Source organism: Eulemur rufifrons, chromosome 9 (assembly GCF_041146395.1).
Source record: "Eulemur rufifrons isolate Redbay chromosome 9, OSU_ERuf_1, whole genome shotgun sequence".
NCBI lineage: Eukaryota > Metazoa > Chordata > Mammalia > Primates > Lemuridae > Eulemur > Eulemur rufifrons.
The window spans coordinates 51,360,445-51,374,407 of NC_090991.1; the positions used below are offsets into that span (position 1 = coordinate 51,360,445).

The 13,963-nt window shown below is 57.8% G+C and overlaps 1 protein-coding gene and 1 pseudogene across 2 annotated transcripts in view; one reads left to right on the plus strand and one right to left on the minus strand.

Annotated features, from left to right (window-relative positions):
* UNK (unk zinc finger) overlaps positions 1 to 11,930 on the plus strand; it is a 34,017-nt gene extending 22,087 nt beyond the window's left edge. The window contains exons 4-16 of one of the 2 annotated variants that reach the window (XM_069481714.1): positions 85 to 215; positions 773 to 908; positions 1,423 to 1,540; positions 2,506 to 2,590; positions 4,621 to 4,763; positions 5,184 to 5,384; positions 5,953 to 6,018; positions 6,484 to 6,658; positions 7,501 to 7,602; positions 7,730 to 7,918; positions 10,056 to 10,237; positions 10,850 to 11,107; positions 11,745 to 11,930. In XM_069481714.1, coding sequence (XP_069337815.1) covers positions 85 to 215; positions 773 to 908; positions 1,423 to 1,540; positions 2,506 to 2,590; positions 4,621 to 4,763; positions 5,184 to 5,384; positions 5,953 to 6,018; positions 6,484 to 6,658; positions 7,501 to 7,602; positions 7,730 to 7,918; positions 10,056 to 10,237; positions 10,850 to 11,107; positions 11,745 to 11,900 — 1,942 coding nt within the window. In that variant the 3' untranslated portion in view covers positions 11,901 to 11,930. The remainder of the gene's footprint in view (positions 1 to 84; positions 216 to 772; positions 909 to 1,422; positions 1,541 to 2,505; positions 2,591 to 4,620; positions 4,764 to 5,183; positions 5,385 to 5,952; positions 6,019 to 6,483; positions 6,659 to 7,500; positions 7,603 to 7,729; positions 7,919 to 10,055; positions 10,238 to 10,849; positions 11,108 to 11,744) is intronic. The other variant, XM_069481713.1, reaches the window with a different exon arrangement.
* On the minus strand, positions 8,286 to 9,551 carry LOC138391982 (uncharacterized; annotated as a pseudogene).
* Positions 11,931 to 13,963: the final 2,033 nt, after the last annotated feature.

Sequence of the window (13,963 nt, forward strand, 5' to 3'; positions counted from 1 at the left end):
GTAGGCTGGGGTGTGGGGTAGGGGCACTCTGCTTCCTGACCCCTCATCCCCTCTCCCCTCCATCTCTGTTTCCTTTCCTTCCAGGGAGCTCCAGGCCATGGAGGCCTTGCAGAATGGCCAGACCACAGTAGAGGGCAGCATGGAGGGCCAGTCAGCTGGGGCCGCAAGCCACGCCATGATAGAAAAAATCCTCAGTGAGGAGCCTCGCTGGCAAGGTATGGGCAACCACACTATTGGCCATGCCCCTTCCAGCCACACATCTGCCCCCTTCCCTGTCCTGAAGACTTAGTTCACCACCACCTACTGCCTTCTGCGGCTGAAGCCACTACCTCTGCTGGGAGGCAGCCAGCACCCCCACACCACCTCACACCTGTTGTGCAAAAGGCAGTTGTATTGGAATTTTCTCAGATATGCTATGTTCCCAAGATCCCCCAGGCCTCCACATGTATGCACTTGTGCATGTGCACAAGTACACGTGCGTGGGCTCTCGGCCCTCGTGAAGGTGCTGTTTCTGCCCTGTGAGCTGTGTGTATCTCCAGTGAGGGACAGCATCTGTTGTCTTTACTGCACCTGGGTGTCAGCCTTGGTGTTGGCCTCACCAGCGCGCCTGTGGCCTGTGAGGAGGTAGCCTGCCCACACCTCTCATGGGAGCCTCAGTTCTGGGACTCCTTCCCAGTGGCAGCTTCTTCCCCTTCCCTCCACTCCATGCCTGCTGTTCTCAGGGTCCTCCAGCTCCCCTCACCTGACCCCTGCCCTCTGGCCCCCTGTGCAGAGACTGCTTATGTGCTGGGGAACTATAAGACGGAGCCTTGCAAGAAGCCCCCGCGGCTGTGCCGCCAAGGCTATGCCTGTCCCTACTACCACAACAGCAAGGACCGGCGGCGGAGCCCCCGGAAGCACAAATACAGGTCCTTTGGCCCCAGGAGGCCAGCCACGGGAGGGAGGAGTGGCAGGGAAGGGATCAGTCGTAGCAGAGGCTGCTACCACTATGGCTCTCAGGGAGGTGGGAAGGCTGGCCCTACAGATTGCAGGATGGCAGGGTCCAGGTACTTGGGGAGGGACCATTACAGATTACTGGATGGTGGGAGCCCAGGTCCATCTCTTGCATGAATGAAGCCCCTCCAGTTCTGGTCCTGAGTGCAGTTGTTGGACAGGGGCCAGGCCACAGTGCAGCAAGTGTGGTTGTGGTTCTAACCTGACTTTGTGGGCTGGCGTGATGCTTGGTGGGAGGGCCCTGCTGAGGGAACAAACCTGGCTTCTGTCCCTGCTAAACCCCTCACTCTGCAGCTGGTCTTTTCTGTTTCTGTTTCTGTGCCTGCACCTGTGTGGCAGGGAGACCAGAGCAGGGATTGAGGTGGTAGCCGCTAGACCCTGATCTCACCTCTCTTGCCTCCATCTGATCCCACCCTCTCGTTGGGCCAGGTCATCTCCATGTCCAAACGTCAAGCACGGGGATGAGTGGGGAGACCCCGGCAAGTGTGAGAACGGGGATGCCTGCCAGTATTGCCACACTCGCACGGAGCAGCAGTTCCACCCGGAGGTGGGCCTTGGAGTAGGGGCTGAGGGTAGCTTCTCACAGCCCCTTTGGGAAGCAGGGGGAGAGGCACGGAGCGTGGGGCAGGTGTTGGCAGAATCCACCCTGACACCATCCTGGAAGAGGCTCCTCGCAGACAGTCCTAGAGGAGCCCACCCCCTCAGTGTGGCAGCTTCTCTTGTCCGGAGCCCACACTCACCAGGCAGCACTCCCCTTCCAATTGTCTCCCCTGTCCTCCTGACAGGGCAAGCATGGCTTAGCATGGCAACCTGGCCGTTCCGGGCTTTCTGCCATTCGTGGTGCTTATGATCCAGTGACGCAAGGATTTAAAAAATTAAAAAGCACCTTCCAGTAGTCTTGTCCTAGATCGGAGCCTGGGGTACCAGCAGCCTCCCTGATGTTGTTCCCTGCCCACTGGCCCCATGAGGTGGCCCTGAGCCATATCAGCGTGCCTAGGTCTTGTATGGGGTACAGAGAGGCACATCAGTTCCATGGAAGCCAGGATACCCCAAGGTAGATGCATGGACAGAGACCACCTGATGTGGGTGCAGACAGCAGAGTGGGAAGTTAGACCCAATATAGATCACAACCCAGCATGCCCTGCTAGGGGACGTGTTGGGGGTGGCTGGCTGCTTGCTGCTGAGATTGTGGCTCCCTTATTGCCCAGGAGGCACACTCAGGGCACAGCCCTGGCCAAGACCACGAGTGGAGGGCAGCTGGAGAGGATGCTTGTGAGAGCTGGTGGGAGCTGTGATCCCAGAAAGGAGGGTGGCAATGGCAGTGGGGGTGGTGGGCTGCCTCAGGAGTTTGAATAAGAAGTTGGTAGGGAGAGACTTAGGGAAGTGGAATGGAGTGGAGACGGGAAGAGATGACTAAGCGGGCCCACCCATGCTGAGGGAAGGGGGGAGCCTGCCCATCTTCCTCTCAGGGCCCAAGCCTGACCTGCCTCTGCTCTGCTCTGCCCTCTCCAGATCTACAAATCCACCAAGTGCAACGACATGCAGCAATCGGGCAGCTGTCCCCGAGGACCTTTCTGCGCCTTTGCCCATGTAGAACGTATGCTGTTCCCATTGCCCTGGGCAATGCCCACTCCACCCTCCCTTCTAACCCTCGGCTCAGGCAGGGGAGTGGCCCCTGGCAGCACCCTATGCACAACAGTCCTTGCCTGCCAGCAGCAGGCCTTGTCCCCTCTGCAAGTTCCATGCCCTCTGCCTCTCTGGAACCTGCCTCGAAGCCCTGGAGCTTCCGAGGGTGTGAGATAGAGACTTTGGGGACTTTCCTCCTGGGTGGGCACTTGGAGTCCAGGCAGGTTGAAGCACTGAGCCTCCCGAAGCTGACCTGGCAAACCCCGCCAGCACCCCCATGTCACACCCATCACAGACATCACTAATGGAACATGGAGCTCTTCTCTACTGAGCCCTGCTCAGGCCTCTAGAGCAGAGCTATCCATTCAGAATATAAGGCTACCCCCGTATGTCTTTTTTTTTAATTTTTAAACTTTTGTATTGTACTCTTTGATGACCCATATGTCATTTTAAAGTTAAAAAAACTTTAACCACATTGAAAGTAAAAGCAAAAGAAACAGGTTAAATTAATTTTAACAGCTTTTTTATTGAGCCCAATATAAAACATTATCATTTAATAGGTAATCAATATGAAAAACTATCAAGATATTTTACCTTTTTTTTTGTACCAAGTCTTGGAGATGTGACATGTATTTTAGTACTTAGACACATTTCCATTCAGACCAGCCGGTCCAGTGCTCAGTGTGGGACAGTGTGGCTCTGGATCCCCAGAGCTACAGTCCAGGCGTCCTGGAGACAGGGCACAAGTTTACCCCTGCTCATGCCTGTTTGCACCCCAGGAGATGGCTCTGTTCTCCGTAACTTCTTTCCAGGCTCAGGCCCTGTTTCTGACATTGGAGTGAAAAATAAACAGAAACAGGCATGGGCACAGTGGTGGCTCATGCCTATAGTCCCAGCTACTTGGGAGGCTGAGGCAAGAGGATTGCTTGAGCCCAGGAGTTTGAGGCCAGCCTAAGCAACAAACAGCAAGACCCCGTCTCTACAAAAAATAAAAAAATTAGCTGGGCTTGGTGGTATGCACCTGTAGTCCCAGCTACTCAGGAGGCTGAGACAGGAGGATCATTGCTTGAGCTCAGGAGTTTGAGGTGGCAGTGAGCTGTGATCAAACCACTGCACTCCAGCCTGGGTGCAAGACCCCATCTCTTGAAAAAAAAAAAAAAAAAAAGACCCTATCGGAAAAAAGTGAAATAAAATAAACTGAGGACCCTGGGAGAATCACATTCTTTTTTTTTTTTTTTTTGACACAGAGTCTCACTCTATTGCCCAGGCTAGAGTGCCGTGGTGTCAGCCTAGCTCATAGCAACCTCAAACTCCTTGGCTTAAGCAATCCTTCTGCCTCAGCCTCCTGAGTAGCTGGGACTACAGGCATGCGCCACCATGCCTGGCTAATTTTTTTCTATATATATTTTCAGCTGTCCAGCTAATTTCTTTCTATTTTTAGTAGAGACGGGGTCTCGCTCTTGCTCAGGCTGATCTTGAACTCTTGGCCTCGAGCAATCCTCCCGCCTCGGCCTCCCAGAGTGCTAGGATTACAGGCGTGACCCACCGCACCTGGCTGAGAATCATATTCTTGATGCAGAGGTGGTCCCAGCCATGAGCACTGGGACCACCCGATTGAGACAGCACAGAGAAGTGATTCATAGTTCAGGCTTGGAGTTGTACACATCAGAGTTGAAATCCTAGCTCTTCTGTTTCCTAGCTCTGTCACCTTGGTAGATTTACCGTACCTCTCTTGAACCGCAGTTTCCTTATCTATAAAATGGAGAGCACAATATTACCAGTATCTTCCAGTCATTGTGAAGATTCACAGTTAACACACAGTGCTGGCACAGTACCTGGCACATAGTAAGAGCACAAGACACCATGTTAATAGAAACAAGGTAGGAACCTTCCCTTTATGTGCAGAGCAATGCATGGTCTCCTTTGGGGGGAACAAGGAGCATTTTTAGAGGGTCAGAGCTGGCTCAGGAGCCTACTAACTCCTACCCCCTTCTCTTGCAGAGCCACCCCTAAGTGATGACCTACAGCCTTCCTCAGCTGTGTCTAGCCCCACCCAGCCGGGTCCCGTCTTGTACATGCCATCTGCTGCCGGAGACTCGGTGCCTGTGAGCCCCTCCAGCCCGCATGCCCCCGACCTCAGCGCTGTACGTGCCTGTCCTGGGGAGTGGGTGGATGCCATTCTTGCCCTGGAGCTAATGCCTCCTGGGTGTTGCGTCTCATGCCTCCCAGGCCCTCTCGGCAGTATTTGTGCTTGGGCCAAGGGGTACTGTCTTCATGTTCTTCTCTGTCAAGGCCCAGGCCCAGGGACGAGGGGGAGGGCAGTCCCTAGAACCTGTGTTGAGCAGCCTAGGTAGGGCTGGTTGACGGGACAAAGCCTTATGTCACTCCCCCCACCTCCAGTTCCCTTGTCAGGTTCTGGGGTCCCTGGGTGGTTGTTGCTGCCCATTGACAAATGAAAGTGGAGCTGAGCTCCTTGCTGAAGACTGTCCCTCTAGCTGGGGACGGAGGATGGGGCATGTGGCCTGCCTGCGTTATGCCTACCGGCCCCTCCCTCCTCTCTGCAGCTCCTCTGTAGAAATAGCAGCCTGGGCAGCCCATCTAACCTCTGCGGCTCCCCACCGGGCTCCATCAGGAAGCCCTTGAACCTGGAGGGCATTGTCTTTCCCGGGGAGTCTGGCCTGGCCCCTGGCAGCTATAAGAAGGCTCCTGGGTTTGAGAGGGAAGACCAAGTAGGAGCCGAGTACCTGAAAAACTTCAAATGCCAGGTAAAGGGTGAGAGGGGCAACGGAAGATACTTAAAGCCCAGTGATGTTGGCCTCCCACGTGGGGCAAGGGAAGCTTGGAGGAGTGTCCTGGCCCAGCTGTGGGGAGGATGATTGGGAGCTAGGATTCCCTTGTCCTCAGTCTCTTCAGGACTCAGCAGAGTAATGTCACTCCATTTTATAGGCTGGAAGGCTAAAGGGGCTGAGCGGCTTCCTGTGTGGCAGAGCTAGTTGCTTGAGGGGCAGGGATTCCCACTTTGCTGGAATGGCAGGGCCTGGGGGAGCAGGACAGAGGGGTCCCTAACTGGGCTTGGGGAGAAACCTTCTGGGCCTGTGTAAGGCTTAGAGTCACCTGGGAGGAGAAAAGCAGCTCCCTGCTTAGGGTGGGGAGCTAGCGGGGTGTGTGTGCTTATGAAGGGAGCTTGCATGGCAAGTGACAGGTGTCTGCCACCACCACCTGCCCCCTGGTACCTGCAGCCTCAGTGAGCCATGGCAATAAGGTGGACTGCTGGACAGGGGCGCCCTCCATGGTGCCACATTCATCCCTTGCTCCCTGACTTTTCTCTCTCAGGCCAAATTAAAACCCCACTCACTAGAGCCAAGGAGTCAAGAGCAGCCTCTGCTTCAGCCCAAACAGGTACAGAGCACCCAGCCCCTTTCTTCCCTTCTGGCTCCTGTTGTGGGCAGCACTAGCCCGGAACCCCAGGGGGCCTCAGGGAGTGGGAGACACCACTTTTCCCACAGGCTGAGGGCAGGACTAAGGTGGGCCCCGCCACAAATCCAGAGCGAGTTGGGGGTCAGGCCTGGAGCCCCTCACCTCCTAGCCTCACTCATTAGTAAAAAAAAAAAATCTGTGGAGCATCTGCCCTGTGCCAGGCCCTGTATTTACTTCTCCCTTCCCTGCTGCAGGGCCTGAGGGCGAGGGAGCCAGGCAGCCTCCAAGCCACGTCTTTCCAGCAGCAGCCTCAGTGGGCTGTGGGGCAGCTGGACCAGAGCTGGGTTGTGCCATTTCCCCTGCCCCACCCAGCCCCGTCTCCAGCCTCTGGCCATGGCCTCCGTTCGCCGGCATCCCATTGCCTCTCCTTCCCCTGTCTCGTTGCAGGACGTGCTGGGCATCCTCCCCACGGGCAGCCCCCTGACCTCAAGCATCTCTTCTAGCATCACCTCCAGCCTGGCAGCTACTCCCCCCAGCCCCGTGGGCACCAGCAGCATCCCTGGCATGAATGCAAACGCTCTGCCCTTCTACCCCACCAGCGACACGGTAGAGTCCGTCATAGGTAACTAGGCCCTTGCTGTTTGCAAGGCCAGGACTGGGTCTGGACTCAGAGACACCCCAGTTTCTGATGTGAGACTCCAGTCAGCATACCAGTCACCTTAGACTTCTGTCTTGAGAGAAATCAGAGTGTGGGCACTCTGGGCCCTTTGAGCTAGACAGGAAATGAGCCCAAAGTGTAGGGCCCAGACTGGCCCTTCTAGTTCTTATGTGCAATTTAGAGTCTAAAGGCATGTCATTCAGTCCCCATTCATTCTCTAGCTATCTCTATGGCTGTCCCAAGTCAGTGCCCCTTTCTCTCAGTGCTCATTGGTGGGTGCCCACTTTGTGCCAGGTCCTATGGCAGGCACTGGGAAGACAGATGACGACACACTGTTCTTGCCCTCTAGGAGGAAAACTGTTTCCACCCTCCCAATCCAGTTTAGTAGGGGGCAGTGGACATTTGTCCACCTACTACGCACTAGCCTCTGAGGGCCCAGAGACTTGCCCACCCCCTGTGAGCACAGGGCCAAGACACAGGAGCTGTAACATCAGGAGGCGGGGACCTCTTTCAGGGGCAGGGACCCTGAATTGGGACTTGAATTCCCTGGGGCTATCAAGGCTTCAGAAAGGAGAGACACTTCGGCTGGCCTTCTCTGGCTGACAGCATCGGGGCGTCAGTGTTGGCAGCGGCAGCAGCTCGGGCAAAGGCGTGGAGGCTCGAGAGGGCACCGGGCCAGCGTGGCCTGAGCTTGAAGATGTGGCAGGGGCAGGAGTTGAGTGGGTGAATGTCAGGAGGGGCTCAGAGCCTGGGGGGTGTGGGCCCTCAGGAAGCCAGGGGCCCACATCCAATCTGTCTGTCCCTAGAATCTGCTTTGGATGACCTGGACCTGAACGAGTTTGGGGTGGCCGCCCTGGAGAAGACTTTTGATAACAGCACAGTGCCCCACCCAGGCAGCATCACAATTGGTACAAGGCAGTGGTTGGGCAGGGCAGCCTGGGAGGGCTTCCTGGGGTCCTGCCTTGCCCGGGTCCCCTGCTCGATGTGGCCCATGTGGCTTGCCCCGCCCTCACGCAGCCCGGGCCTCTCTTGCAGGCGGCAGCTTGTTGCAGAGCTCTGCACCCGTGAACATCCCTGGCTCCCTGGGCAGCTCTGCCTCCTTCCACTCAGCATCCCCGTCCCCTCCTGTCAGCCTCTCCTCGCATTTCCTGCAGCAGCCCCAGGGCCACCTGAGCCAGTCAGAAAACACATTTTTGGGGACTTCAGCCTCACATGGATCCTTAGGTAAGTGGGGACGCGACTCACTGAGGAAACCTGGGGAATTGGGCCTTTGAGAAGGTGCCTGTGGGCTGTGGGTGCTCTGTCCGTGGCACATCAGCCAGCTTAGAGGGTAGAGCAGAGCTTTGGGCAAGGAGGCAGAGTCAGGTCCTTGCCTGTGTGACCCTGGACGACGGTTTAGCCTCTCTGCCTTAGTTTCCTCTGCTATGACATGGGCGTAGTAGCGCAGCCACCTCATAAGGTGGTTGTGAGGATTAAATGAAATGCTGTGGGTGAAGCGAGACCAGAGCAGTGAGAGCAGTGGTCTCGGCTGCCAGGGCTGAGGCCCGGTCATGTTGCCGAGTGGTTTAGTTTTGCCCAGTCCCCCAGGGCTCTAAGAGGCTGGCTTACGCCAACCAGGCCCACGGGAGACTAAGGGGAAGTTGGAACAGGCTGACCCTGGGCTCAGGGTGCCCGTCCTGGCAGGCAGGGGCTCTGGAAGACCCAGAGCTAGCCTACAAGGCTGTTTGCCCAACACAGAATTAGAGCGGTGTGGACTGGGGGTTCCAGAGCCGTGACATGGAGGCTCAAGGGCTCTGCCACCACAGGCAGGGTGCTCGTCTCCGCGCATGAGGCTGGTGGGAACGCCTCCCGAGGGGAGGACATGCAGCCCTTGTCCCTGCTGCTCTCGCGTCCGGCTCCCCCACAGCTGTTCACAGGGAGCGGGGGCACCTCCCCGAGGGTGCTGGCCCTTCCAGTCGGTCGGAGGCACTGGGAGCTCCCTGGTCTCATTTCGGAGAGCAGGGCAGCACGCTGATTTCTTGGCACCTTCTCCGTTTTGAGGAGGCTGTTCTCTGTTTGGTGTTGATTCTGTCTGCTTCAGCTGCTTAGTGTCACGTTTTTCTGACTTGCCCCGTATTCTGGAGGCATCTCGATTTAGCTCTACTTGCTGGCCACACATTCGTTCCTCTACCATGCGGTTACTGAGCACAGTTGTGTAGACACAGGTGTGAGCTTGACAGTCCCTGCTGCCATGGGGCCGTGGTCAACGTGGGAGGCAGAGGTGCAGGGCCATTGGAATCCTACTTAGAATGACAGGGGACCTAAGCTGGGAGGGGCAGTCAAGAGGGCCTTTTCTGAGGAAGCGGCTCCGTTCCCAGAGAATGAATGTCACCTGCGGGCAGAGGAGAAATGGGTGGGCCAGGGGAGTCTGCTGCTGGGCCAGTCTCGTGGTACGGAGATCCTGAGGTCCCTCATCTGGGACAGGGCAGTGGGCCCATAGTGCACAGTGTAGGGTCTCCGCATGGGGCCACACCCTGCATCTGTTGGTGCACTTGTGTTGCTCAGAGGACAGAATGTCTTAAATCTGGTAATCTGGTTCTGGAACATTCTGGCTGGGTTAATGGGAAAGGAAACAAGAAGTCACTAAAAGAGTACATGTGGGCAGAATGAGGCCAGAGATGGACATGGGGCCCTCTCAAGAGGACAGGGGCTGCCCCGGGGCCAGGAGCAGGGGGGCGTGGTGTTAGTGAACTTCTGGTTGGGGTGGGAGGAGGGTGGGTGAAGGGGTGCGCAGGCAGCTTGGCTCACTGGGAGAGCAGCCCTGGAGAGTCAGACCCCCTGCCTGTGTCGTGGCTCCACCACTTACTGCCTGTGTCATTCTTGGTCACACATTTTATCCCAGTGTCCTCATCTGTAAAACAAGGAGGATGGACCCAAGGCTCCCTGGGCTCTCACAGCTCCAGCTCTGCCTTCATGTGAGGCTCCAGCCTGTGTCTTCCCTCCCTTATCTCCTCCCGGGTCTCATGTCAGGCTATAAGCAAGCTGGCTATAAGCAAGACTGGCCCACGCAGTGCTTCCTGCGCCCCGAACCACCTGTGAGGCGGTGACAGAGCCTCATTTTACAGATTAGGATGCTGAGACTCAGAAGTGAAGTGGCAGCTGATAAGTAGCAGGTGCCACTGAAGCTTAGGTCTGACTCAGTACCTGGTGCCTTCCCAGGCTGCATTCCAGTCCTTGCAAGAGCTCTGGCCTGACAGAGCTGGAGCCTGCACCCCCACCCGGTGTAGAGCCAGTCCCTGGGAGCCTCCCAGGCAGGGCTGGCCAGGGCCTGGGCCGGGCTCACAGCCCTCCAGAGCTGATGTTCCTCCCCTCCCTGGGGCAGGTTTGAACGGGATGAACAGCAGCATCTGGGAACATTTTGCCTCTGGAAGCTTCTCCCCGGGCACTTCCCCTGCCTTCTTGTCAGGGCCAGGGGCTGCTGAGCTGGCCCGGCTTCGGCAAGAGCTGGATGAAGCCAACGGCACCATCAAGCAGTGGGAGGAGTCCTGGAAGCAGGCCAAGCAGGTACTGGGCCCCGTGCCCACCGACCTTCCCTGGTGCCTGGTGGCATCTAGCCCAAGAGCATCCATATAGGGTGGGCTTGGGAGTAGGGGAGAGCAGTGGCCCAAAGAACAGAGCAGAAACGCAGTTTCGTACATTCTCTGCCCCCATGGGAGGATTGGCCTTGCCAGTCAGGACCCTGGGGTGGCTGGTGGCCCGGGTTAGAACTCCCTCCTTGAGCTGCTTGTGTATTCTAGTCCCAGACCACCTGCCTCTCCCTGGAAGCCCCGAATCTCCAGAGTTCTAGGTTCTGAGATGAGCCCTCTGTCCAGCTGCAGCCTGGCAGCCCCTGGGGAAGCTGACCAGGACACAAACTCTGCCTGAGTCCCTGCCATGCTAGGCCCAGCCCCCTTCCCTGCCCACAGAGGGAGGGTCTCCTGCAGGTCCTGACACCTCTCTTCTCTGCAGGCAGCGTCCGCCTCCTCCCTGCCCCTCTTCCCAGACAGCAGTCCCAGCTTCCCAGCACACCCTGCAGCCAGAGTGGTCCACACACAGGCCCCCATCGACGCTCCCTGGGGAAACGGGGGGCCGGGGTGGGGAGCCATCGTGATGAGGCATTGTGTGTTGTGCCCACAGGCTTGTGATGCCTGGAAGAAGGAGGCGGAAGAGGCTGGTGAGCGGGCCAGTGCGGCTGGCGCCGAGTGCGAGCTAGCCCGGGAGCAGCGGGACGCGCTGGAGGCGCAGGTGAAGAAGCTCCAGGAGGAGCTGGAGCGGCTGCACTCAGGGCCTGACCCCCAGGCCCTGCCCGGCTTCCCCAACCTGGAGGCGCTCTCGCTGTCCACCCTCTACTCCCTCCAGAAGCAGCTGCGGGCCCACCTGGAGCAAGTGGACAAGGTCAGCCCAGGAGGTCAGGGAGCACTGGGTGGGGGTAGCCTCAGCACTGGGGACACTCAGGACGAGGGGCTGCTGGGGCAGGGGCGGGGGCGAGTGTGCACTCAGGGGAGTGGGAACGCCGGGACTGCAGGGCCATCAGTGCCCACCCCCAGCTCTTCTGAGGGCGGTGCGGACCTGAGCGGCATCCTTCTGTGAGCTCCCCACGAGCCGGCAGGCCTTCCGGGGCGTGGCTCAGCAGAAAGAGCCCTTTCTCCATTAGGCATCGAGCAGCCAGGCCCCCAGATGTGGCCGTGTCCCCTTGGGCATGTCACAGTCCTCTCTAGGCCTCCTTTTTCTCATTGGGAACCCCTGGGGGCACCCCAGGGTTGAAAGAAGAGGCAGAAGCCTCCGTGAGCAGAAATGTGCTCAGGGATGGGAGCTGCGCAGCGGGTGGCTCCACGCCCAGTGCTACGCTGAGGGCAGCCTGAACTCTGACCCTGCTCTCTCACTTGCCAGTGGGGGCCTGGGAGCACACTGTTGAGCTCGGTGCCTCAGTTTCCTCATGCAGGGGCTGAAGTAAGAGTCAAGCCTTGTTCAGCTCGGGGCCAGGCCAGTCGCAGAGACCACGCCATTGACCACGATGCCACTTTTCCTGCAGGCCGTGTTCCACATGCAGTCGGTAAAATGCCTTAAGTGTCAAGAGCAGAACCGGGCGGTGCTGCCGTGCCAACACGCCGTGCTGTGCGAGCTCTGTGCCGAGGGCAGCGAGTGCCCCGTCTGCCAGCCCGGCCGGGCCCACGCCCTCCAGTCGTGACCCTGCAAGCCTGGCCCAGCCTGGCCCAGATCTTCTCACCTAGGACTTTTTAAAGTATATATATATATATATGTATGTATGTATATGTATATGATTATGTATATGTATACGTATATGTATACATTTCCGTATGTGTGCAGGTATGCGTGGGTGGTGTGAACAGTGTCTGTGTGTATATCTGTACATAGATATAGACACACACTTTAAAACAGATTTACCAAGCACTTTTTAAAAGAAAAAACTATTTTGCAGTCCTCCCCTGCCCACTCCCAGCCCTTTCCACAGCAGAGACAAAAATCCCCTCTTCTCCCTCTGGCCTTTTGGCAGAGAATCTGTTTCTGTCTTTTTTAATGTAGGAACTAACTATTTTTAACTTCTTCCTGGGGCCTGAGCAGGGAAGGATGGGAAGCTGGAAGGGACTGAAGGGAGAGGCGAGACCTTCCTGGCAGGCCCTGCTCTCCCTGCCTCCCCAGGGCATGGGGTGTGGAGGGCTTGGGGCCTCCGGGGCAGATCCGGTCCCCAGCTGTGAGGGTCGGTCTCCGCCAGCCTAGCTTCTAGTTTTACCAAATGTGTATTTAGTCCTGGGGACAATGGCAGGGGCTGGCAGGCCTAAGCTGCAGGGCCAGCCCCACTCCCGATACCTGGGCCCTTGAAGCTCCTCGAGGGGCAAGGCCCAGGAGCCCTGCCCCTCAGGTTCCCGAGGCCTGGGGTCCACCCTCAGTCCTCTCCCCCTGGACTCCCCAGAACAGCCTCCCTTGCCCCAGGGCCACCCACCCACCTGGCTGGCACATCCCCCCCCCCCCAGTAACCCTTCCTCCCCCAGCCTGGCTGTCCTCAGCTATCCCCCACCTCCCCTGCCCTCTCTGGCACGGCTTGGCCCACCGTGCTGTCCGCCCCCTCCCTCTGGCAGCTAGCAGGGCAATTGGTGGGGAGGAGTGCGGACTGAGGACCAAGGGGGCCCAGGCCCTGCCCTCCTTACCAGGAGGGGCTCCGTATGCATTCCTTGGTGCTCTCTGAGTGCAGCTGATGTCCTGCCCCCGTTCTGGGCAGACACCTGTGTGCATGTGTGTGTGTGCCTGTCCAATGTATATTGTGTCTTAGCTTCCATTTTAAAAATTGTTCTGTACAGAGAGAGATGCAGCAGGGGCGGGAGGGCAGAGCGGGCAGAGGGAAGCAAGCCCACTCCCAGCACTGGGTGTCTGGGGTGGGAGGAAGAGGGCTGCAGAGGGTCTGGCCCTGGTCCAGGCCCCCCCTTGGGCTCAGCACGAAAGGGCTTTCAATGAATTAAGTGAAAACTTTTTCCTTTTTTACAAAAATGCAAAACTCAACAAAGCTCCAAACCTATTGGAAATAAAATATGAACTTGCAGTGGTAACTTGCTTACATGGGAGTGGGGGGAGTGGGCCCCACATGAGCCTCCAGGCCATGACGTGCCAGGAGCTCTGTTGTCACCTGTGCCTGCTTGACTTGGTGTTTTCCAAAAGGCAGTGGGGCCCCTCATTGTTTCTCAGAGGAAGACAGTGCCTTCGCCTCAGGAAGATTTGGCGGGCCCGGAGGAAGTGTCCTCCCCTCCACCCTACTTACTTCACCTGCCCCTACCCCTGTGGGATGAGGGGCTCAGGTTTTAAAAGCCACAGGCTACCTCCCCTGCTCTTACCCTGCTGGGTCCTCCCTGGCCTCAGGTTCAGAGCTGCAAAGGGCCTTGGAAGATCACCTTATCCAATGTGGAGAGAACCGACCAGGCCTCAGGCTCCAACTCCCAGTGCATAAGCGCCACCTCCCCCGAGGCAGGACAGGGACACCTCTCCTCCAGTCCTTTAGCGTGGCCCTCCAGTCTCACCTGCACCTCTGGGAGGCCCTGTTCACGGTGCTTCCCCTGCAGGAACAGGCTTCCATCCTGGGCGGCGACCACAGACGGGGATGTGCCTGGTACAGTGACTTGTGCAAAGCCCATGGCCTTCGCCCCTGCTTCTGCCTCAGTTACCCCACACCACCTCCCTGCTTTGGAGCATGGGGGATGAGAGGGGGCCCAGGCCCTAGGGCGGGAGGCGGTTACATGGCCT